The 24,081-nt window shown below is 43.8% G+C and overlaps 1 protein-coding gene across 2 annotated transcripts in view; it reads left to right on the top strand.

Moving 5' to 3' along the window:
- Positions 1-1,849: 1,849 nt before the first annotated feature.
- The window catches only part of ELP3 (elongator acetyltransferase complex subunit 3), a 107,130-nt gene continuing 84,898 nt past the window's right edge, over positions 1,850-24,081 (top strand). Inside the window, exons 1-7 of one of the 2 annotated variants that reach the window (XM_060250401.1) lie at positions 1,850-2,031; positions 3,725-3,824; positions 4,628-4,766; positions 5,308-5,378; positions 8,386-8,449; positions 10,564-10,632; positions 14,223-14,377. In XM_060250401.1, the coding sequence (XP_060106384.1) occupies positions 2,013-2,031; positions 3,725-3,824; positions 4,628-4,766; positions 5,308-5,378; positions 8,386-8,449; positions 10,564-10,632; positions 14,223-14,377 (617 nt within the window). In that variant the 5' untranslated portion in view covers positions 1,850-2,012. The remainder of the gene's footprint in view (positions 2,032-3,724; positions 3,825-4,627; positions 4,767-5,307; positions 5,379-8,385; positions 8,450-10,563; positions 10,633-14,222; positions 14,378-24,081) is intronic. The other variant, XM_060250402.1, reaches the window with a different exon arrangement.

Below are 24,081 nucleotides of genomic sequence, written 5' to 3'. Positions count from 1 at the left end.
TTTTAACCTGACTGCTCAGCAATTTCACTGAATGCCCACGAGTTCTTGTATTGTGAGAAAGGGAGAAAAGTACTTCTTTCTCTACTTTCTCCATCATATCATATCTTGCTGGAGTTACCTTACGTCAGCTGTGACCTGATGATACTACACACACACACTATAGTAAACACAAACATATCCTTTGTATACATGTTTGCAAGAAAGTTAAATTTAAAAAGTTAAAAGTTAAATTAAAAAAAAACTGGGAGCAACACTTGGCTGACTGTAGGATCTAAATCACACTGTGTAATATAAGAATTGCTCAATCTGTTTATTATTTATTTCATTTGGTTTCCAACTCGCTGTCCCAAAACCAGCTCACAGCAGGTGACAACAATTCACTGCAGATATAAATTAAATGCACATACAAAGAAAAATGCTGATTATACATGTACTGGAGAAAGGTGGGGTATAAACTGAGTGAATAGTATTCACCACAACATGGGTACAGGGCTTAGCAGATGTGTTCAGCATCAAGGAGCTTTGCTTATTAAATTTGCCGATGATACTAAATTGGGAGGGGTTGCAAATACAGTAGAAAGAAACAGGATGACCTTGACAGGCTGGAAAACTGGGCTAAAACCAATAAAATGAATTTTAACAGGGATAAATGCAAAGTTCTGCATTTCAGTAGGAAAAATCCCATGCATAGTTATAGGATGGGGGAGACTTGTCTTAGCAGTAGTATGTGCGAAAAGGATCTAGGGGTCTTAGTGGATCATAAGCTGAACATGAGTAAACAGTGTGATGTGGTGGCTAAAAGGCAAATGCAATTTTGGGCTGTATCAACAGAAGTATAGTGTCTAGATCACATGATGTGATAGTATAGCTCTACTCTGCTCTGGTAAGATCTCATCTGGAGTATTGTGTTCAGTTTTGGGCACCACATTTTAAGAAGGATATAGACAAGCTGGAACGGGTTCAGAGGAGGGCCACGAAGATGGTGAGAGGTCTGGCGACCAAGTCCTATGAGGAAAGGTTGAAGGAGCTGGGGATGTTTAGCCTGGAGAAGAGGTGGTTGAGAGGTGATATGATCACCATTTTCAAATACTTGAAGGGCTGTCATCTAGAGGATAGTGTGGAATTGTTTTCTGTGGCCCCAGAAGGTAGGACCAGAACCAATGGGTTGAAATTAAATCAAAAGAGTTTCCAGCTCAACATTAGGAAGAACTTCCTGACCGTTAGAGCGATTCCTCAGTGGAACAGGCTTCCTCGAGAGGTGGTGGGCTCTGCTTCCTTAGAGGTTTTTAAACAGAGGCTTGATGGCCATCTGACAGCGATGAAGATCCTGTGAATTTGGGGTAGGTATTTGTGGGTTTCCTGCATTGTGCAGCGGGTTGGACTAGATGACCCTGGAGGTCTCTTCCAACTCTATGATTCTAGTGTGTTTCTGCACATCTCAGAGAAACGACTGGTGCTTGCACAGGGGATCACTTTTACCTTTTTAACCCTTCTTGAGTTCGATGGGATTTACTTCCAAGTAGGCACACCTCAGATCGGAGTTGTATGTCCCAGGTGCAATGACCAGCAGCATCTCCAACTGAAAGGATCAGAGAAGAAGCGAGACCCTAGAGAACTGCTGCCATGCCAATAGACAAGTCTGGCTTTGCTGGACCCACTGACCTACACAGTCGACGGGCCTTACTTGCGAAGTTGCGAGTGAAGAACGTTCGGAGAGAACGAGGAACAAATTTAAAGGGAAAGCCGCACCTCCAAACTCCAAAACGCTCACTCCTCCTGCCCCGCCCGCTAGGAACCCGGCGCTTTACGGCAATGACACCACACCATGCCCTCGCTCCCTTCTTCCGCCCTTCTCTTTTGCGACGGTGTCGTGAAGAGGTAGTGGCGGAGGAGCGTGGCTGGGGTGGAAGGCGCGCTTGACGACTGAACCGAGGAGGGGTTGCTTTGCGTTGCTGTGCGGGAGGAGGTTCAAAGTGTACAGCCCTGAGAGAAGCAGGATCGGGGTCTTCGCCATGAGGCAGAAGAAGAAAAGTAAGGAGAGAGAGCATATGTGGGCCCCAGGGTTGCACCCTCTTCCGCAGTCCCGAGCTGGGGAGGGTCTCACGTCAGGCCTCTTTTTGTTGTGGCATTTGATTTTTAAAAATACTTTTGTTGTGAATTTGCTTCGAATATAGATTTTCCTTGAATAAACTGTTATTACATGTTTAACGGGGGAAACAGCTAATAAGAACCACCTAAAGGGGTGTGAGATGTTTCATTCGCTTTTTGCCCCAAATAAGTTTAGTGATGGGGGTGGTGTATAGGTTTCTGGTTGTTTATGGACATTCTGACTTGATTCCTTTATGCTCCATTTATCTTGCATTTGTCTATTTGTCTGTCCTTCGGGAAGTTTGGGATAAGTCTGCCTTTCCACTAAACATACCCCACCCCAGTTAAAAAAATCAGTTTGTGTTCAACTTTTTTTTTAAATTCTTCCTCTCTCCCTCAGTTCATGGATTCTGTCATGGGATCGATCACCTGCCTATTAACCATGGTAGGATCTCTCCCAGAGCCAGGGCCTAGTGGCCATGGAACTGATCCACAGTTCAGCATCATAAAATTGATATACTACCACAGTGCTTTCTGCAAGCTGGGAAAGCTTTCGTGAAGAATTGAGCGTTATAACACACAATTGTTTCAGCTTGGAGACTTTACTGACATGCCCAGGAAGGCCATCATGTGTGGTAGGAATGACTGCTGAAAAAGTCCCAGAAGGGGCCGTAGCTGCCCAGCTGTTTGCAGAGAGGGATAATAAAGATATCCTGATGAGAAAGAGTGAGAGTCCAGTAGCACCTGAAAGACTAACAAAAGTTGTGGTTGGGTATGAGCTTACGTGAACCACTGCTCATTTCTTCAGAGATGAGTGTGCTGTCATGCCTGAGGGAAATGAAACATTTGGGGGGCAGTAGAGTGATTCACATGCCGTGAGGGATTTGGCTTATCAGTAAAGGTGAGTGGGACTATTCTGGAGCTCATGATCTTGAGCTAGTTCTGCACTAAGCTTCATCACAGTGTTGTTCTGATCCAGTGATTGGCAGATGCAAGGCTGCTTTTCCTAACTCAGTTTAATTGTCTGATGAAGTGTACATGCACACAGCAGTTTATACTCAGAATTAAACAGTGTTGTCCTTAAAGGTGCCACTGGACTCAAACTTTGTCCTGTTGCTTCAGACCAACATGGCTGCCCACCTTGACAGATCTTTCCCTTGTTATCTGCTATGCAACAGTGCTTTCCAAACCTGGAAAAGTTTATTTATGGGTTACTGATGTAAATTAATGTTCCCATGGGTAGGAGGCTGCAGTGTGTGTGTGTGTGTGGGGGGAGTACCCACTATTCTGTCAGCAATTCCCCCCCTGCACTGCAACCTCTCAGCCCTTGTGATTGATAAGATATTCCATATAGTCCTGCAACCCCAGGAAGCAAATTTTCCCAGAGTCAGAAAGAACTGCTGGGGGGAGCCAAAAACTGGAGAGATCCATGGCTTTCAGCACCTTCCACTGACGAATCATAGACTCCAACCCTGTGTCTGCTGCCCGGAACTCCTTGGGGGAAGGGTTGAATAAAAATGTGATAAGTGGATAGCCTGCTTAGGCTCTGGGTTCGGAGGAAAATATGCACTGTATGTTTGTGTGAGAGCAGTAACTTCGTGTACAGCCTTCTGACACCTTTGCAATTCTCTTTCAGCAGATCTCAGCCGGGCTGAGCTCATGATGATGACAATAGCTGATGTCATCAAGCAGCTGATTGATGCCCATGAACAGGGCAAAGATGTGAACTTAAACAAGTAAGCAGTACCAGCTTTTATATCTCAAAATCTTCTTTCCCCTGTGATGTCCCTGCATGTGCTACTTCAGCAGAGTGAAGTATTTCTTGTTAACTCCTGCAGATTCACTCTATCTCTTGCAACAACAGTTAGTGGTGATTTGGAGGAATAAGATAATCATTTGTTTAATACATATAGCAAATGACCTGTTCCTGCCCCAAAGAGCTTATGATCTGTGCTATCTATCCATCTTTATTTCATCTCAATTTCACCCTTTCCTTCCTCCAAGAAGTTTGGGGTGGCATACATAATTTTTCACTTGTTGTATTACAAAAAATTACCAGGGTTGATTGACTTCTGTCTGCACCAATAAAAGGAAGACTTTTTGCAAAAGTAGGTTTTGAGCAGGTTAGTAGAATGTAATGAATTCTAGCAAATTCATTTATTTTGCTTCCCCCCCCCCTTTAAATTGTTGTGGTTTTATCTGAACCGAACTGCTGATTGGAATAATCATGTAGCAACTGTTTGGCAGTCCAGATGTTCCTCTGCAAAAGTGCTATGTTAAAAGCAATGTCTGATGGCCAAGCAGTCTAGTTCTGCTGTGTTTGTTTTTGGGGGTGACTATGGGCCTATCTCACATCATCATTCATAATTGCAGGCATTCATGGTGAGTGTGTGTATGTGAGTGAGAGAGCACGAGAGAGTCTGATTAAATTACCACGAGTAGTGGAGTTTCTGAATAGAGTAGGCTAGAAGTAATACTGATCACCTCTAAGGAAAGATCCAGGTAGAATCCCACTAAATTGTGCTGCTTCCCATTTCAGGATAAAAACAAAGACTGCTGCTAAATATGGCCTTTCAGCGCAGCCCCGTCTGGTTGACATCATTGCTGCTGTGCCGCCTCAGTACCGCAGGGTGCTGGTTCCAAAGCTGAAAGCCAAGCCCATCCGCACTGCTAGTGGGGTGAGTCTTCTCTTTGCTTAGTCAGTGTGGCAGATGCAGTATTCTTGAGGCTGAAGCCAGGATATCAGGTTATGGAGGACAGTGGTCCACTCTACCCAATGAGGGAAGAGACTGTGTGTGTGTTAAATGCCATCAAGTTGCTCTGGACCTATGGCAGCCCTGTGAATTAATTTTCCCCCAGAACATTCTATTGCTAACTGCCTCACTCAGGTCTTGCAAGCTGAGAGGCGTGGCTTCTTGATAGAGTCCACCCATCTCACATTGGGTCTTCCTCTCTTCCTACTGTCTTCAGCTTTCCCTAAAATCATTGACTTGTCCAGTGAGTCTTCTCTTCTCATATTGTTACCGAAACATGAGAATGTATACTGAATTGAAGTATTACCTGTAAGAAAAGTTTAGCAATGGAATTAAGCTAACAAGGGCCTGTTAACTCTCCTTCCTTTAATGCGGGCATGCTGTGGGTAGAGAATATTCTTTGTATTTGTCTCATAACGTAATGAAACAAACTGTAATGACTTCTCTGAAATTCTCCATTTTTCAGATAGCTGTTGTGGCAGTGATGTGCAAACCACACAGGTGCCCACACATTAACTTCACAGGAAACATATGTGTGTAAGTATGGCCATTTCCAAGTTGTTTGTTCAACACTCATTCGTATTCTCTAGCATTCATCTTTTTTATTGCAAAGTAAATCCATATAAATTCAACCTTAAGCATTAAGAAAACACTCCCATAATCTTGATTAAACTGACCATTGTTTGCACGATTGTCTGAACATGCTTTCCTTGGGTAGGATTTGTCGTGTGTGCTAGGTGCTGTCAAGTTGCTACTGACTTACGGTGACCCTGTGAATTAAAAGTTTTCCAAAATGCCCTGTCATTAGCATGTTTTCTCAGGTCTTGCAAACTGAGGGCCATGGTTTCCTTGACTGAATCAGTCCAACTCATGTTGGGTCTTCCTCTTTTCCTGCTGCCTTCAGCTTTTCCTAGCCTTATTGTCTTTTCCAGGGATTCTTTTCTTCTCATAATGTGACCAAAGTTACGACAGCCTCAGTTTAGTCATTTTAGCTTTTAGAGAGAGTTGAGGTTTGATTTGGTCTACAACCCACTTATTTGTCTTTACCTGGCATGAATTAGCTCGATCTTGGTCTCTAGTGACACATGCCTACCCTTAAGAATCTTTTCTAGCTCCTTCATCACTGCCCTTCCCAGTCACAGTCTACTTCTGATTTCTTTACATGGTCTTTACTTTAAAAAGGTAAAGGTAGTCCCCTGTGCAAGCACTAGTCATTTCTGACTCTGGGGTGACATCGCATCACAACATTTTCATAGCGGACTTTTTGTGGGGTGCTTTGCCATTGCCTTCCCCAGTCATCTACACTCCCCCCCCAGCAATCTGGGTATTCATTTTACCGACCTTAGAAGGATGGAAGGCTGAGTTAACCTTGAGCCAGCTACCTGAACTCAGCTTCTGCCAGGATCCAACTCAGGTTGTGAGCAGAGCTTGCAGTACTGCAGCTTACCACTCTTGCATTTTTGTCTTTACTTTACACAGTCTTTAAACTCCTCAGGATTGTATTTCATGCCAGGGTCCAAAACCAGGGTTTCAGGTTGGTCAGTTAAGTATAATTAGGCCTAACTATGATTTCATGGGTTGTGCACCTACAAACATCACAGCTTGGTGCCTGGTGCTGCCCTTGCTTACTCCCTGGCTGGCTAAAGTGAACATTATGTCTGAACTGACCCAAAGTAATAAAACTATAAATAAATGTTTACTTTGCAGTCATACCTTGCACACTACTTTGCACAGATCTGCGGGTTTCTTAGTGATTTTTCTAAAAGATCTGTGTGATATTTATATTTGTCTTGCCCTTCCTCCAGCAAGCTCAGAGAAACATACCGTATTTTTCGGACCATAAGACGCACTTCCCCCCCCAAAAAAAGTGGGGGGAAAAGTGTGTGCGTCTTATGGAGCGAAGGGACGATAGGATGTACCGTACCTTCCTCCGGGGGGGGGGGGGGGGGCGATCCGCTGCCTCCGCCTCCGATCCCAGGGCTTCCCCGCGCCTGCCTGCCTGGCTCCAGCTCTGCTTCCAGCAAGCGCTGGGATCGTTCCACGCTGCCCCCACCGCAAACCCAGCGCTTCGCGAGCGCCGGCTGCGGAGGGGGCAGCATGCTTCCTCCGTGCCTGTCTGCCTGGCTCCAGCTCTGACGCTTACAGCAAGCGCCAGGATCGCTCCCTCCGCCCTCCGATCCCGGCGCTTGCTTTAAGCATCAGAGCTGGAGCCAGGCAGACAGGCACGGAGGAAGCACCCGCCCCCCTCCGCAAACCCAGCGCTTCGTGAGCGCCGGCTGTGGAGGGGGCGGCGTGCTTTCTCCGTGCCTGTCTGCCTGGCTCCAGCTCTGATGCTTAAAGCAAGTGCCGGGATCGGAGGGCGGAGGGAGCGATCCTGGTGCTTGCTGTAAGCGTCAGAGCTGGAGTCAGGCAGACAGGCACAGAAGAAGCATGATGCTCCCTCCGCAGCTGGCGCTCGCGAAGCTCTGGGTTTGCGGTGGGGGCAGTGTGGAGCAATCCCAGCGCTTGCTGGAAGCAGAGCTGGAGCCAGGTAGGCAGGCGCGGGGGAAGCGCCGGGATCGGAGGCGGAGGCAGCGGATCGCCCCCCAGGAGGAAGGTGCGTCCTATGGTCCGGAGCGTCTTATGGATAACTTAGTGGTCCCCCCCCACACACATGCATACACCATTTTATTCTCACAAGAACCCTATAAGGCTGGTAGTGACTAGTCCAAGGTTACCCTATGAGTTTCATAGCCATCTGGGAAGGGAGGTTTTGATCCAAGTCAAGTCCTATACATCAACCACACAAAATCTAGTACTTTTAGGGAGCCAGTTTAATGTTGTCCCGGGTTCAGTCCCTGGCATCTCCAGTTAAAAAGACCAGGCAGCAGGTGATGTGAAAGATGTCTCCCTGAGACCCTGGAGAGCCACTGTTAGTCTGAACAGGACATTGGTGGACCAATGATCTGATCCAGTATAAGTCAGTTTCGTGTGCATGTTAGATACTTAAGAAAGAGTTGCAAGCTACTGTACCCTATTCTGTTGCAGCACACGGATCTTAATTTTTGTCATCTGAGAGACAGGAAAAATAGAAGTTGAAGATAGAAAATGAATTTTGTAGCAAAGAAAAGATATGTTATCATTTGGACAGAAATCCCTTCATACCGTCACAGTAGGCAGGACTGCTGACAAATATTACGTTATTTGAATATGAAGTTAAACTTTATAGTACTAAATTCTTGAGGAAGTTCTCAGACTTTTTCATGTGAAGCATTTTGAATGAGTGAGATGCTTTGTAAAACAATGGTTTTCTCGGTCAAAAAAGAAAGCTATTTCAAAGGAGTTTCAATTTGGAAAAATGAGGGGAAAGTGCTTAGACTGTTTCATGGTATACATTTTGAGTGTGAAAAACTTTGCTTTAAGAAGCATTTCACTCATTCTAAAGTAAAAAAAGAAATTCATAGTAGTTTTTTTTCCAGTGCTCCCAAAATTTTCTCAGTTTTTCCATCAGAAAACTGAAAGAAGTCCTTTAAATTATTTCTTGTTGTTTCTCTGAATGTTGCAGATACTGTCCAGGAGGGCCTGATTCTGACTTTGAATATTCCACACAGTCCTACACAGGATATGAGGTAATTCTTTAAAAGATCTTGTTGATACTGGTTCAGGGGCAGTGCATTTGTTCAGACTTCATAAACATCTAAATATGAATAGGGATAACTATTTACGTACCTGAGGCATGGATGATTTATGTCTCTATTCCATCAGGAAGACAGGTGACAACACCACCCTCTTATTTGGAAATTATTCTTTTCAAATGTGAAGGGAAAAACTCAAGACTGCTTCTACAGATGTGTGTGGATTTCAAAACAACTGTCCTGTGCTCTGCTGGCCAGGCAGTTGGGTCTTCTCTGGAGCAGTGCCCTCGGGTCTACATAGAAACCTTTTAAAAGCTCCCCCTTCTTTCTCCAGTCATGTAAATGACATGAATGTCACTATATAGAATGTTACCAAAACTGTTTGCCAGTCAGAGAAGAGACAGTTCTAACCTTGATGGACCAATGGTCTCAACTCAGTACAAGGCTGTTCTTTGTGTATAATGTATTTTATTTTATAGAAACAAACAGAATACAAACATAGAAAACAATCATATCAAAACACTACTTTCAACAAGATGAGCTTTCAGAAGAGGCCAGCATTTTCTTGACTCAATGGGGTGTGATCTTGTTGAATAGTGTTTTGATATGATTCCCTGTTCTGGAGCCTGAAGAAGCAATGAATTTGCAAAACAGCTGTTCCATCTAGCAGCCCCATTGTGAGAGTGGTGTGGCTGAATATGTGGGACAGTCAAGTTTATTGATCCACAGGAGTCTGTATAAAGAGAACCTCTGAATGAATTTTTAATCTCCTGTGGGTCGCATAGACTAGGGGTGTCAAACATGTGGCCCCAGAGGCCAAATCAGGCCCCCGAGCAACTAGCTGTCATCTGCTTCCTTCCCCCTCTCTCTTGCTTCCTTCTGCTTAACAGCTTGCTTTGCAAGGCTTGCTCAATAGCACAGGAGCTACAGAGCAAAGGCTGTATTTCCTCCATTGGCTGAGACTTCTTCCTTGAGGAGGAAGGGGGGAGGAATAACTTGCTTAGCCAGGCTCTCTCAATTGCTCAGCAGAGCTACTGAGCCAAGTCTCCTTTCCTTCTATTGGCTGAAGCTCTTTTGCCTCCTGGTCCCCTGTGGAAGGAAAAAAAGAGCCAGAACTTCCTTTGCCTAGTTCCCTGGATCACACAGAAGAAGCACAAAGAAAGTATCATTAAGACTGACGAGTTCTAATGTTTTAAGCATGTTTTAAGTTTTTTATTTTTAAAAAAATCTTTAATTGTGTTTGTCTGTGTCCTTTATAAAGTTTACATCTCTGCTACCTAATCTTAAATAGGTACACATATGGCCCAGCCTGACATGGCCCAGCCCAACAAGGTCTCATTTATGTCAGAACTGACCCTCATAACAAATGAGTTCGACACCCCTGGCATAGACTTTTCTGAGACTGCGTCTCTATTTGTAAAAATTTTACCCTCTATGCTGGGGTTACCAGTTGAGTCAGGTTCTATTGATGTCATCAACCAATATGATACTTAATGTATAAAATGTTTTGAAACTTTTGTATTTACACTTTTTGATAAAAATATACACAATAGGTTTGAAAATCTTTATTTAAGTATTTTGCCTGTAATTTTCAACCGCTGTCCACTTGGCATTTGGCTTTATGCTCTAACATCCCTAGCTGACTCCCATAGATCTTTCTGGAACCAGTTGCTTAATTAGCAGAGTTGAAAATTGTACTTTAAACATGTTTATATTGCTTTTAATAATTTTGTTGAGCCACAGAACGTTTTTGTTGAAAAAGAAAATTTAAAAAACGATGTCCACTAGATGGAGCCATCTTTGCAATATTAATTGGATATTATCTGTGAAATTTAGGGATATTTCCAGGGATGTGGCTTGTGCTCACCCTTTGGAAAGTAATTCACCATTTCATACTTTTTAGATCATGATAGTATAAAACATGGTTGATGGGCTGTTTGCACACTGTTTGCTTCCATATGGTGAAGCTTGTGCTCACCCTTTGGAAAGTAATTCACCATTTCATACTTTTTAGGTCATGATAGTATAAAACATAATGTTGATGGGCTGTTTGCACACTGTTTGCTTCCATTATGTTGAAGAATAAATTTTATGTCTGCTTCTTCTAGCCAACATCAATGAGGGCCATTCGTGCCAGATATGACCCATATCTCCAGACCAGGCATCGAGTGGAACAGGTAAAGGTTTGCTTTGGCAGGAGCTTGCAGTCATGGCTGGCTAAAGAGAAGAGCGTTTTGTGAGCTCTCTCACCACTTTGTGAAAATGAATGTTTTTTCAGCAGATGTCGGTGATCTTGAAAACAAAAATGGGCTACAAAAATGCTGTTGCTCTCCAAAGGTGCTACAGTTGAAGGCTCAGGTCTCCTTAATGGCATGTAGCACTTTTTATCAGCTCCAGCTGATTCACCAGCTATGGCTGTTCCTCATCTAGTTCCAGTGTTACATGCTCTGATTTCATCCAGGTCAGATCACTGTAAGGCACTCTGGGTAGGGTAGCCTTTGAAAATGGTTTGGAAACTTCAGTGGGTCAAAAATGTGGCAGCCAGGCTACTTTTAAGGATGAGATACAGGAATGGTATTACCCTGATGCTAAAAGATATGCAGTGGCTACCCATCTGTTTCTGGGCACAACTCAACAGGTTGGTTCTTCCCTTTAAGACCCTAAACAGCTTGGGGCCAGAATACCTACCATACTATCCAGCCCACTAGTTAAGATCTGCCCTTTAAGTCCTGTTCTCTGTGCTCCTGCCTTCAGAGGTGAGGTGGGTGGCAACTGGAGACAGGGTATCTTCCATGGTGGCACCTTGCTTTTGATTGCCTTTCACCTTGAAGCTCACCTGGCTCCTACTTTACTTTCTTTTAGGCCACAAACCATATATTTTTTACCCAGGCTTTTAATTAGAGTTTTGTTGGTTGACTGGTTTTTATTTTTAATCTTACCAGCTTTTTAATGGTCTGCTTCCATTTTATGGATGGTGTTTTTGCTGCTTTTGTCCAGTGGGTTTTTTTTAATGGCTTGTTTTTAATATTATGGTTATTTAAATGATAAACCACTTCAAACAGGGCTCTGGAGAGGCAGCATAAAAATATCCCAAACAAATAGATACTGCCTCCAGTGAACACGTTGGGGCATAAAGGGAGTAAGTGCTGTCTTAAATTTGGATTGCTTCCAGCACTGGGCTTCATAGGTCAGAAGCCATTGCAATGGAGGCATTGCTATTAGCTGATATGGTACATCACATGTTCTTGCCAGCAGGTGAGGTGAATGGTTTTTGTGGCAGAATTCAGAACACGAGTGAGAGGGCCGAGGTGCTACAACCAAAGCCAAGAAGTTTGCAGAGGAGAGGAGTTGCAGTTGTCAAAGCAAGAAGTGACCCAAATACCCCTTGGTTTGCCAAGGGGAAGGGTGAAGTGGAAATTGAAGACCTAATTTTTGCTATGTTCTAAAGGACAAAGCAACTGTATTTAATCAAACCATTTATATACCGCCTTTCTGCACAATTAAGGCCTGTGAAATGGCAAACAGTGAAAAATATATCAAAACTCAATTTTAAAAACAATATATATGTGTAAAACAGCAGTTAAAACATGAGCATGCAGGTCCTGTAGTGACCACATAAAACAGTTTTGAAGGCTTTACCGTTCCATGTAATTAATATTGAGGAAGAAGTCCAGCCCTTGAAAAAGGCACTTATTTTGTTTTTCCGGCTCAACATTAGGAAGAACTTCCTGACCATTAGAGCGGTTCCTCAGTGGAACAAGCTTCCTCGGGAGGTGGTGGGCTCTCCTTCCTTGGAGGTTTTTAAACAGGCTACATGGCCATCTGACAGCAATGTGGATCCTATGAATTTAGGGGGAGGTATTTGTGAGTTTCCTGCATTGTGCAGGGGGTTGGACTAGATGACCCTGGAGGTCCCTTCCAACTCTATGATTCTATTAAATGACCATCGGGCAAGGGACCTCGGCGTAGTTTGAGTGTATAATTCCAGTCTTCCAGAGTCTGTCATTTTGGAGAGAGCTTTCCCATCTTTTACCTGCCAGTTTTCTTGGGACTATCTTTGAAAGACTTCTTTGTCACTGAGTGGTTTGTACTTGAGTAGTAGGGCTTTAATGTCTTAGTCTTCCTGTATTTTCTGTATAAATGCTATGCTGCATTTTGGATTGTTATGACTAGTTTTATGAATTCTTCCCATGGGTTAGTTTTACTCATTTTTTCATAGAACTGAATGCAAAATCTTTAGCACTCTACCAATTCCTAAATAATTGTCCTAGAAGTTCCTGGTGTGTGTGAAAATTCCCGTTAACTGTATATTGCAAAGGTGGCAGAACCTATATGTAGATAGGACTTGTTCACACACATAGCAAGTAAGATCGTCAGCCTGTTTCTGGACTTTTTTGCTGCACTTTTGATGGCAGATGGGAAATAATATGACAGAATGCTCCTCGGTTAACATAAGAACATAAGAGAAGCCGTGTTGGATCAGGCCAATGGCCCATCCAGTCCGACACTCTGTGTCACACAGTGGCCAAAAAACCCAGCTGCCATCAGGAGATCCATCAGTTGGGGTCAGGACACAAGAAGCCCTCACACTGTTGCCCCTCCCAAGCACTAAGAATACAGTGCATCGCTTGCCCCAGACAGAGTTCCAATAATACTCTGTGGCTAATAGCCACTGATGGACCTCTGCTCCATATATTTATCCAATCCCCTCTTGAAGCTGTCTATGCTTGTAGCAGCCACCACCTCTTGTGGCAGTGAATCCCATGTTCATATAAATCCATCTTATCCAGATATGGGATTCTTGACCTATCAGTCAGAATCTGCCTGATATGCTAATTGGCTATGTGGTGATGGTGAAAAGGACCATCTAGTTATAGGTGATTTATGGCAACTCCATGTGGTTTTCAAGGCAAGAGACATTTTCAGAGGGGATTTGCCATTGCCTGCCTCTGCGTCACGACCCTGGTATTCTTTTGAGGTCTGCCATCTAAGTACTAGCCAGGGTGACCCTCCTTAGCTTCTGAGATCTGACAAGATCAGGCTAGTCTAAGCCATGCAGGTCAGGGCAGTTTGCTATGTACAGGGTACTTTTTTCATGCAGAAGCATTCAACCATGCAATTTCCCACCTACTTGTAATCTGAAGCAATGCCATCCAGACATGGATTTACCACTTTGTATGTTTCCGAGGTCTGCTATAGCTAGCAATTTGAACCCAAAAGCCAGTCGGTTTGCTCAGTTTGCTGTCACTGGGCCAGTTGAGCCTCAGAATGGTTATCCCTCCTCTGTCCACTGTGTGTGAGTATTGCTCTGGATTGTGTGTTTTAGTTAGCGAATGTGAACTCCCTTGAGCATTCTGAAAAGGGTTTAAATATTTGAATACCGACACACACCCTAATATGAATGTTTTGTTTCCCTCCTTAACTTTCAACTGTGATGATAGGAGGATGTTATCAGACAACTTTATTTATTCAGCAAACACATTTAAGATGATCTCTAACGGCATGAAAAAGGAGACAAACATCCCTGTCATTGAAATATTTGAAGGAGTTAGCCATATCATTATTCAGTTTTGGCGAGTAAATGTCCATGAGAAATCACAAGGGAGAGAAAAACCAATTGGGAAATTTTCTTCTGGCCCAGAACTGCCCCTCTGCAGCACTGTACACTTTTAAGGGATTGTGTGGGACAGTTTATCTCTCCCCTCTGCCCCTCAGTTTCTTCAAGTCACAGAGGCCACTGTCTCATGGACTGATCTTGTTCTTGTAGCTGAAGCAGCTTGGCCACAGTGTGGATAAAGTGGAATTCATAGTGATGGGTGGAACGTTCATGGCACTTCCTGAAGAATACCGAGATTATTTTATCCGTAACTTGCACGACGCTTTATCAGGTCACACTTCCAACAATGTGGCAGAGGCTGTCAGGTAGGTAACATGTATATGCTCTCCTCCTCTCCCGCCCCTGCCCGCCCAACTTTGCATCTTTGCTTCTTTTAAATCCAGCAATGCTGAGAACTGAACTTTAGAGCTCTTGTTCTGATATTGAGCCTCCCACGCACCTTTTAAAAAGCTCCCCCTCGTTTCCCCGGTTGTATCAGCTTATCTACGTCATTACAAAATGCACCAAAATTCTAGGCGCTGTAATGCGCATGGCTAAACCTTGCATGTCTTGAAGGGCACCTTCTGGCCTGTAAACCTGAAATGACCATACTTTTGGGGAGTATTTTTGTATTTTTTAATGTGTGTGTGTGCGTGTGTACCTGGAAGTCATGGCAACCTCTGGTGACTGACCCTTTCTGGGGGTCTGGAGGATATTCAGGGAGGTGGCTGAATAAAGCCTGCTCCTGTACTCCTGACTGCTGGTATTACAAGGAGGTCTCCTATCCAAGTACTTGCCAGAATTGACCCTGCTTAACTTCCAAGATCTGACAATATTGAGCTTGCCTGGGCTTTCCAGATCAGGATGCAATGAGCATACTTCTGATGTGTGGGCATCTTTGCTCCTATTTAGTTTCTTGTGCAGCTGAGCAAACTGGGACTGAAGATGAGAGGAGACACAGAAGGATATGTTAAGACCCTTAGAAGCAGTGGGGAGTCCCTGGGTGCAGGGCCATATGTCAACAAGTAGTTTTTCCCAGCAGTGTATCTTTCTTTATAGACTGCAATATACAGGTGTTGCATCAGGCAGTGTTCTTGCTTGGGGAAGGTGTATTGGCAACCAGCAGTGTGTCAGTTTCAGCCCGCAAGACAGACATTAGTGACTACAGTTTGTTAGGCAGGGAGTTCCTACCATTCAGGCTAAGGCTGTTGATCTGGAGAGGCTAAGACAAGCAGAGAAGCATGTAGATGAGACTTCAGGGATCCCACTAAAAGAATTCTGCTCTCATGCCTACAGCTCCAAAACTGATAAGGAGACTGAGGAACTTGGTACAGGAGAATGTATCCAGCAGAGGAGAAGGTGAAACTGATCCTTAAAGAGTCATTCCTCAGAAGATGGTGTAAAATTCTCTTGCACCAATGATACTCTTAGGTTGGGGGGGGGGGCAGGATAGCATTACTACTGTAATGCCTGCTACATGGGGCTGCCCTTGTCCTGAATCCGGAAACTGCAGCTGGTGCAGAACGTGGCAGCCAGGCTGCTATTGGGGCTCTCCATGCGGGAGTACATACAGCCTGGGTTGTGGGCACTGCACTGGCTGCCGGTGGCATACTGGATCCGCTACAAAGTGCTGGTTATTACCTTCAAAGTGCTATATGGCCGAGGACCTGCCTGCCTGAGGGACCGTCTCTCCACACATGTTCCCTCAGATCAGGAACACAACACTTAATATCGATCCCCAGGCCAAGGGAGGCAAGACTGAAAACAACTAGGGAAAGAGCCTTCTCAATCACACCCCCCCCCCCATTGGTGGAACCAACTGCTTGAGGAGGTCAGAGCCTTGCAGGACCTTGCCCAGTTCCACAAGGCCTGAAAGACGATATTATTTCAGTTAGCTTTTAACGGAATGATGACCACCACCAAGATATTTGATCCAAATGGATGTTTAAGAACACTGAATGCCATCCTCAAACTGTATGGAAATCAGCACCAAATTGTTTTAAATTTAATGTTTAATTTAACTGTTTTTGTTGTTATTTTATTATGTGTTGTGACCCGTCCTGAGCCTGCTTTGGCAGGGAGGGCAGAATATAAATAAACTAAACTAAACTAAACTTCATGTACTGCTTAGATAGCCTGGTAGATAGCATACTGGATAAGTAGATGGTCATAGTGCACTTTGGTACCAGCAGAAGAACAACATAGGTTGTTAGGCCAGACTTCATGGTCCATGACATCCAGTTCCTGGCATTTTCAGAAATATACCACTTTGCTCAGTGCATAATAAGAACATAAGAGAAGCCATGTTAGATCAGGCCAATGGCCCATCCCAGTCCAACATGCTGTGTCACACAGCGGCCAAATATATATATATATATATACACACACACACACTGTGGCTAATAGCCACTGATGGACCTCTGCTCCATATTTTTATCTAACCCCTTCTTGAAGGTGGCTATGCTTTTGGACGCCACCACCTCCTGTGGCAGTGAATTCCACATGTTAATCACCCTTTGGGTGAAGAAGTACTTCCTTTTATCCGTTTTAACCTGTCTGCTCAGCAATTTCATCGAATGCCCACGAGTTCTTGTATTGTGAGAAAGGGAGAAAAGTACTTCTTTCTCTACTTTCTCCATCCCATGCATTATCTTGTAAACTTCCATCATGTCACCCCTCAGTCGACGTTTCTCCAAGCTAAAGAGCCCTAAGCGTTTCAACCTTTCTTCATAGGGAAGGTGTTCCAGCCCTTTAATCATTTTAGTTGCCCTTTTCTGAACTTTCTCCAATGCTATAATATCCTTTTTGAGGTGCGGCGACCAGAACTGCACACAGTACTCCAAATGAGACCGCACCATCGATTTATACAGAGGCATTATGATACTGGCTGATTTGTTTTCAATTCCCTTCCTAATAATTCCCAGCATGGCGTTGGCCTTTTTTATTGCAAACGCACACTGTCTTGACATTTTCAGTGAATTATCTACCACGACCCCAAGATCTCTCTCTTGGTCTGTCTCTGCCAGTTCACACCCCATCAACTTGTATTTGTAGCTGGGATTCTTGGCCCCAATGTGCATTACTTTGCACTTGGCCACATTGAACCGCATCTGCCACGTTGACGCCCACTCACCCAGCCTCAACAGATCCCTTTGGAGTTCCTCACAATCCTCTCTGGTTCTCACCACCCTGAACAATTTAGTGTCATCCGCAAATTTGGCCACTTCACTGCTCACTCCCAACTCTAAATCATTTATGAACAAGTTAAAGAGGATGGGACCCAGTACCGAGCCCTGCGGCACCCCACTGCTTACCGTCCTCCACTGCGAAGACTGCCCATTTATACTCACTCTCTGCTTCCTACTTGGATGAATTTGTGAAAGTTTCTGCAGCTCTTGAAGTTGCAATAACCACCACTACTTTAGACTACTTAAACAATCGGGATTAGATAAATTTTGGGAGGATATATCCATCAGTGGCTGTTAACCACTGGGGAGGGACGGTGGCTCAGTGGTAGAGCATCTGCTTGGTAAGCAGAATGTCCCAGGTTCAATCCCTAGCATTTCCAACTAAAAAGGGTCTAGGCAAATAGGTGTGAAAAACCTCAGCTTGAGACCCTGGAGAGCCGCTGCCAGTCTGAGAAGACAATACTGACTTTGATGGACCAAGGGTCTGATTCAGTATAAGGCAGCTTCATATGTTCAACCATTATCGTTAAATAGGAACCCTGTACTTAGAGGCTGGATACATTGGAAGATCAGTTGCTGGGACTTAGAAGTAGGTTTCTGTGTCCTACTTCTGGTCGGCCACTGTCGCATCCTGGACTAGATAGATTGTTGGCTTCATCCAGCATGGCTGTGTTCTACCCTGAGTCTATGTGGCTTGCCCAGAGTTATGAGCTTCATAGCCAAGTGGGAGTTTGAATCCATACCTTCCTTCTCTCCTTACTGCTTCCCCTCCCTCCATATCCAGTACGTATAACACTGATTCACATGGCCATGTGGCTTTCTTTAAAACACCAGGATGCAGCAGATTTTTCTCCCCATTCTGGGCACTTTTTTTTCATTCAGGGCTTTAATAAGTCCTTTCCTCTGGAGGGCAGCAGATACTCAAAACATTTTAACAAAATCTAAATTCAGTGGCACCTTTAAGACCAACAAAGTTTTATTCAAGGTATAAGCTGCTGTTTGCATGCACATGAACATATTCATATGCTGTATGTTCATTTGCTTCTCACCCTCTACCATATACCTGTATGGTAGCTTTCAATGTATCTGAAGAAGTGTGCATGCATGCAAAAGCTTATACCTTGAATAAAACTCTGTTGGTCTTAAAGGTGCCACTGGACTCAAATTTTGTCTTCTGCTTCAGACAAACACAGCCACCCCCCAGAATCTAACAAAATATTTTGTTAATGTTTTTCTGCTTGCACAAAACACAAAAGTTGCTTGCTTGAAGCTGCTTCTCTTCATATGTGGAGCAATGCCCGTAAGTTATTCCTGTGTGCAAAGAATACTGCTAGGAGAGTAATTTCACACTGTTTTAATCCACTGAAAGAACACTCTGTGGAGGTGGCTGTACAGTTGACAGGACTTACTGTGAAGCACCTGTGTGAAAGGTTTAGTTCAGGTAACCTGCTTATACCTGTACAGTGCAATATAATGCAAGAAACCCTTCCCCAGGCAACCCGCACAGGATTCTAGAGTCAAGCCCAAGCAGCGCCAAATCAAACGCCTCTCTCGAAGTCTTTCCCGCCTCCGCTCACCATTCATAAAACGACAGGACACGTGAGCTCCTCCAAGGGTTTTTTCCTTCTTGTGACTGCAGTCGCTTCACATGATGCTCCCCGCATCAACCTTACAGGGGATTGTGGGAGCCTTCCCTTTCCTGAAGCCAGGATGAGCTGATCTCTAGTCCCATGATTGGTGCTGCTTGAGGTGCATGAAAGCTTATTCCCAGCATAAAGCCTTGTTGGTATTTCATCTGATTGGGAGGTGTCCAGTGAGGTGCCATAGGCTCAGTTTTGGGCCCTGTGCTTTTCAGTGTTTTTATAAATGATCTGGATGAGGGAATGGAGGGACTTTTCATTAAACTTGCAGATGACACCAAACTGAGAGGAGAGGCAAACACAGCGAAAGATATAGAATTCAGTGAGATCAAAACACACTGGAAATGTGGATGGGTGTGAACAAAGTACAGTTCAACAAGGATAAGTGCAGGGCTCTGCATCTGAGTAGCAAAAATGAGAAGCATATATATGGGAGGGATATACGTCCGGGTAGCAGTGTGTGTGAGCAGGATCTGGGGGTACGGGTGGACTGTAAGCTAAATGTGAGCAGTCAGAGTGATGCAGTAGCAGAAAAAGCCTAATGTGGACTTGGAGTGCATTAACAAAGCCATAACATTTAAATCACAAGAAATCATAGTCCTGCATTGTTCAGGCCACACCTAGAGTCCTGTGTGTAGTTCTGGAGGCCTCACTTCAAAAAGGATGTGGACAGAACGGAGCAGGTGCAGAGGAAAGCGACAAGAGGATGATCAGGGGCCTGGAGACAAAACCCTATAAGGAAAGGCTGAGGGACTTGGGAGTGTTCAGTTTGGAGAAGAGAAGGTTGTTGGTGGGACATGATTCCTTTCTTTGGTAGGCTAGAGGAGGGCAGCAAGCGGTTCCTGTTGGAAACAGAAGATGGGACTCACAATAATGGGTTAAATTATCAGTGGAAAGGTACCAGCTGGATATTAGGATTTATTTATTGTTACTGTTAGTTCAGCAGTGGAATGTGCTCCCCCTCAGTGGTAGTCTTCAAGCAGCTGGGCAAACATTTGTCAGGGATCCTTTAGGGTTAGGCTGATCCAGCATTGAGAAGGGAATTGGAATATGGCCCCTTCCAATGTTTTGATTCCAAGTACCAACCATAGTTTGCTATGATGTCTGAACTGTATGTATAATTTCTGGTGATGCATTTATTGTTGTGCTGGTCTTGACTGTAATAAATAATTCCTTTGTGATGTCTGGGTTGACAGCCTCTGTTGAGCACTTGTTCTTCCAACAAGAATCAGTAACTCCCTTCAGACTGGTTTATAGGCATCCCAGAAAACTAAGCACCTGGCATTAGATTAGAAACAGAGGAGGCACCAGGAGGAAAGGGAGGAAATAGTGACCCTATCACAGACCTCTCCAACTCATGGTGTCAGGGACTTTCAATGTTGAACATGGTAGTTTGGTGCAAGCATAACGCTCATTGTCTGAAAACCGTGAGTCAGGGGTTAGGTTTGGGAATATGCACTTCTGCTCTACACCCCAGCCTTCTTTGTTTTAAATTTCTATTCCCTTCCTTTGTCTTAATCATGTTTTGCTGTGTCTCCACCAGCGCTATTCATGTTTCTTTTGTGCAAAAATTGGCTCTGATCTTTGATCTAAATCTTTGGAGTACAGTGGAGAGAAGGGATGCTTCTCTTTTCTGGTCAACAAGAAGGAAGATTTGCTTGCTCCTGAAGAGAAATAAGATGATTTGTATAGTGCATTAACATTATGCAGGAATCCTTTGGAAATCTAAATAGTAGTTAACATTTAGCATCCAGAAGTGGTTGATGAGTCACTGGAAACGGTGGCCTCTTACGCCTCAGGCAAATGACCTGAGATGTGATTAATGATAGCAGTGTGAATATGTGAACCCATCCAAAGAAATAACTGCTTGCCAAAACTGTTACTGATGTGACCTTGCTATGATCTGTAGCTGAAAGTAAAAACTGATTTGTAATCCTAATTTTCTTCTGTTTTGACTGATGATAATTACAATTAGAGGGGTATGTGAATTTGTGTGTGCGTAATAACCACTCTCTATCAACTTCTTTGTTTCCCCCACACACATAGTTTCCCCAGTCTGTTTCTGTCACCTGTACTTTAAGGCTGTATTTCCATATCACAGATCTCATTTGGTTTGTGATGGGTGCATAACATGGGTAAATGTTGGATTTGCATGTATACTGCTTCTTCCCCTTGTGTGGTTTTACCAAGATTGAAATCTGAACACAGTAGATATAGAGACCTCAGTTACCTGAGTTTTTATTGGGTTCACCTTTTAATTTGTGGCTTTGCTTGAGATTATGTATCTCTGAAGTAGGGTGCAGTCAAGTTTTGAAGTGAAAGAAAGTGGACCGACTATCATTCCTGTAATTTCTGTTACCTATATGGTGCTGTAAGATCAAACCACTTTGAAGAAATGTTATTTTGGCAAGTATTTGACCTGTTGGATGACAGCGGAGGGAGGCAAAGGGCATGCGCTTTGGCAGTGAGACAGTTTGTGGAGCTAGGCAGGGAATAGAGCCACCAAATGCATTCTTCTGCTAAGACCCCAGTTGCTCTCTTTTTGCAAATTCTGCCTAGCTCTACTCTGGTTTCTTACTCTGAAAGAGATTGATTCCAGCTTTGTCGGACTGTTGTCTTATGACTTTTTCAGAGATCTTCCCAATGGCAAGCTTGGAACTGATTTTGAGTTCTGCATTGGAAGTAAACTTTGCCACGTGCAGCATTTCTGCCACCTTAAGATGAAGCCACCCTTAACACAAAGCTAGCTGCCATGGCGTGGAAAATTATGGTAAAAGCCCTTTCCTCTGAGGGCATTGCCTCAGGTAGCATCAGTACCCAGGGGTGGGGGGCTGATTGAGTAGCTTGCCCCAACCACAAGGGATTTTCCCTTGTAAAGAATGCCTGAGAAGCTGATGAGAAGTTTTAATTTTATCTCTTGAGAACACAAGGTATTAAGGGGATTTCGGCACCTCTCCTGGATCTCTATCAAACCACGATGGGGATTTAACGATAAGACAAAAGGGCATCCCTTCTGTGGGAGGACAGCTGTCGGAATTGTCATTCTGCTATCAGCTTTTCTTTGTTCTCTAGAGAAATGCTTTCACCTCTAGGAGAAAGAAGAATCTAAGTGAGAGCCCACAGATGAGTTTAAATTATAGGGGCAAATAAAAACAGGAGGTTTTTTTCCTCTTTACTTTCTTAACTCTCCCTCTGACTCATTGGAGGTGCAGAAGGGGGGAGGGAGATACTGTCCAAAGCCTATCCAGTGACTCACTATCTGGAAAGAAAAATGAATGAAGTCCAAGAAAGTCTTAACTGGCTCTGAAGTTAGTGGTAACTTTTGGCATGGGAGGGAGAGAGGGAAAAAAAGATAAGACCTTTAATTATGCTTATACCAAAAGGCTTAAGGAACTCTAAACAAATTGGACTGCAACTCGGCTGACGTAGAGCAGATCTCTTGGCTCGGTTGGGTTTATCTGGAGGATGGGAAGAGCACAGCTGCCTGTTTACCTGCCAAAGATTTAGTTCTGCATTGTAGGACCCAGGATTTTTTCCTCATTTTTATGTGTGTATGGGGGTGGGGTGGAGAGATAAGCTATAGGTTTCAAGTAGTTTGGCTGCAATTTTAGTACTTCCGTTGATATTCTGTTGATGGCATCACAGTGCCAATGACTCCTTAAAACGATTTTCATCCTGCTAGTTCAACCGTTTTCATTTTATGATAGTTCTGAAATGGTGCGGAGATGCTGCTGCATTGGAACAATATCCTCTGAACACTTTCTATAGATGAAGAAGCTTATTATTCCCTCAGTGCTTCCCAGACTTTTGATACCCGAGGCACAGATCATCCCTGGATTAAAATTGGATGCGCATCTTACCTTTACACCTGAAAGGTGCGTCTATATCTTTTTAATCAGAGCCTAGAACACTGGGCAGGCATCCTCCTTGAAAGGGCATAAGAACATAATAAGAGCCCTGCTGGACCAGTGGTCCATCTAGTGGTCCATCAGACCAGTGGTCTATCTAGTCCAGCATCCTGTCTTACACGGTGGCCAACCAGTTCCTCTGGACAGCCAGCAGCTGAAGCCTCCCCTTGATGTTGCCTCCTGGCGCTATGCTTCAGAGGCTTAGTACCTCTGAAGATGGAGGTTCTCCTCAGTCACCATGGCTAGTAAACGTTGATAGACTTTTATTTATTTACTTACTTAATTACTTTCATTTTATATCCCACCCATTTCAAATGGACTCAGGGCGGCTTGTCCTTCATGAATCTGTCTAATCCCTTTTTAAAGCTATTTATTCCTTTGATCATCACTACTTCCATTGATTCCTAGTCTTTGCTTCCTGTCATTTAACCAGTTTTTAATCCATAGGAGTATGGTAGCCAAAGCAATATGCTCCCACTGGCTACGTCAGGAAGTTCTAACACATCCATACTTCTTCAAAATTGAAACCCCAGCATCAGTGCACAGTGGAAGGTGGGGTGAGATTGAGACTGCTTCTGTGGTAGTACAGATCCAATTTAGCAGCATTAACTTGGCCGAAACGTACTGGTTAGCTTTGGCCATGTCACTTTCTCTCAGCATGTTTGTACATAAACAGTTAATCTGAAGCATTGGCCAACTCCTGAACTAATTTCTTTGTCCGAATGGTTAATGTATCCAGTGGGGTAAACTGGAAGTAGAGGGAGAGGGTCAACCATTCCTGAAAGGGTTAGGGGCTTTTGACACTCTTCTGTTTTACCCAGGAGAAACAATTGCATTGTTTTTTAACAGCTGCACATTTTTATCACTAACAAATGAAATTTCATTTTATAGAGAAAGCTGGTGATCTGTAACACAGAATAGTTTGCAAAGAAGAATTTCTGAAATAACCTGGAATTTATTTGTTCTTGAAGGCAGAGCTTATCCTGGAGCATAAGGTTACAGTCTCTGACGCTTATTGATGTCATTATGCTTCAAGCCGCTTTCTCACCTGTATAATGGAATGACAGTTGATTGCACAAAATTGTTGGTTCTTCCCAACTGTGGGGATGGGTGGAATATAAATAGCCTCTCTGTTTGTGATTTCAGTGGTCATGACTTACTGTAAATATTTGTGGCAGGTACCTATTTATTGACATGCACCTGAAAAAACACAGATAGGGGAGGCATGAATTCTTTGGTCTAAATATGGAATTCAAGGCATGACATCTGAATTTAAGAGCGTAGCTTGTATTTT

This window comes from Heteronotia binoei, chromosome 1, assembly GCF_032191835.1.
Source record: "Heteronotia binoei isolate CCM8104 ecotype False Entrance Well chromosome 1, APGP_CSIRO_Hbin_v1, whole genome shotgun sequence".
Taxonomy (NCBI): Eukaryota; Metazoa; Chordata; class Lepidosauria; order Squamata; family Gekkonidae; genus Heteronotia; species Heteronotia binoei.
This window is presented reverse-complemented; position numbering and strand designations above follow the sequence as displayed.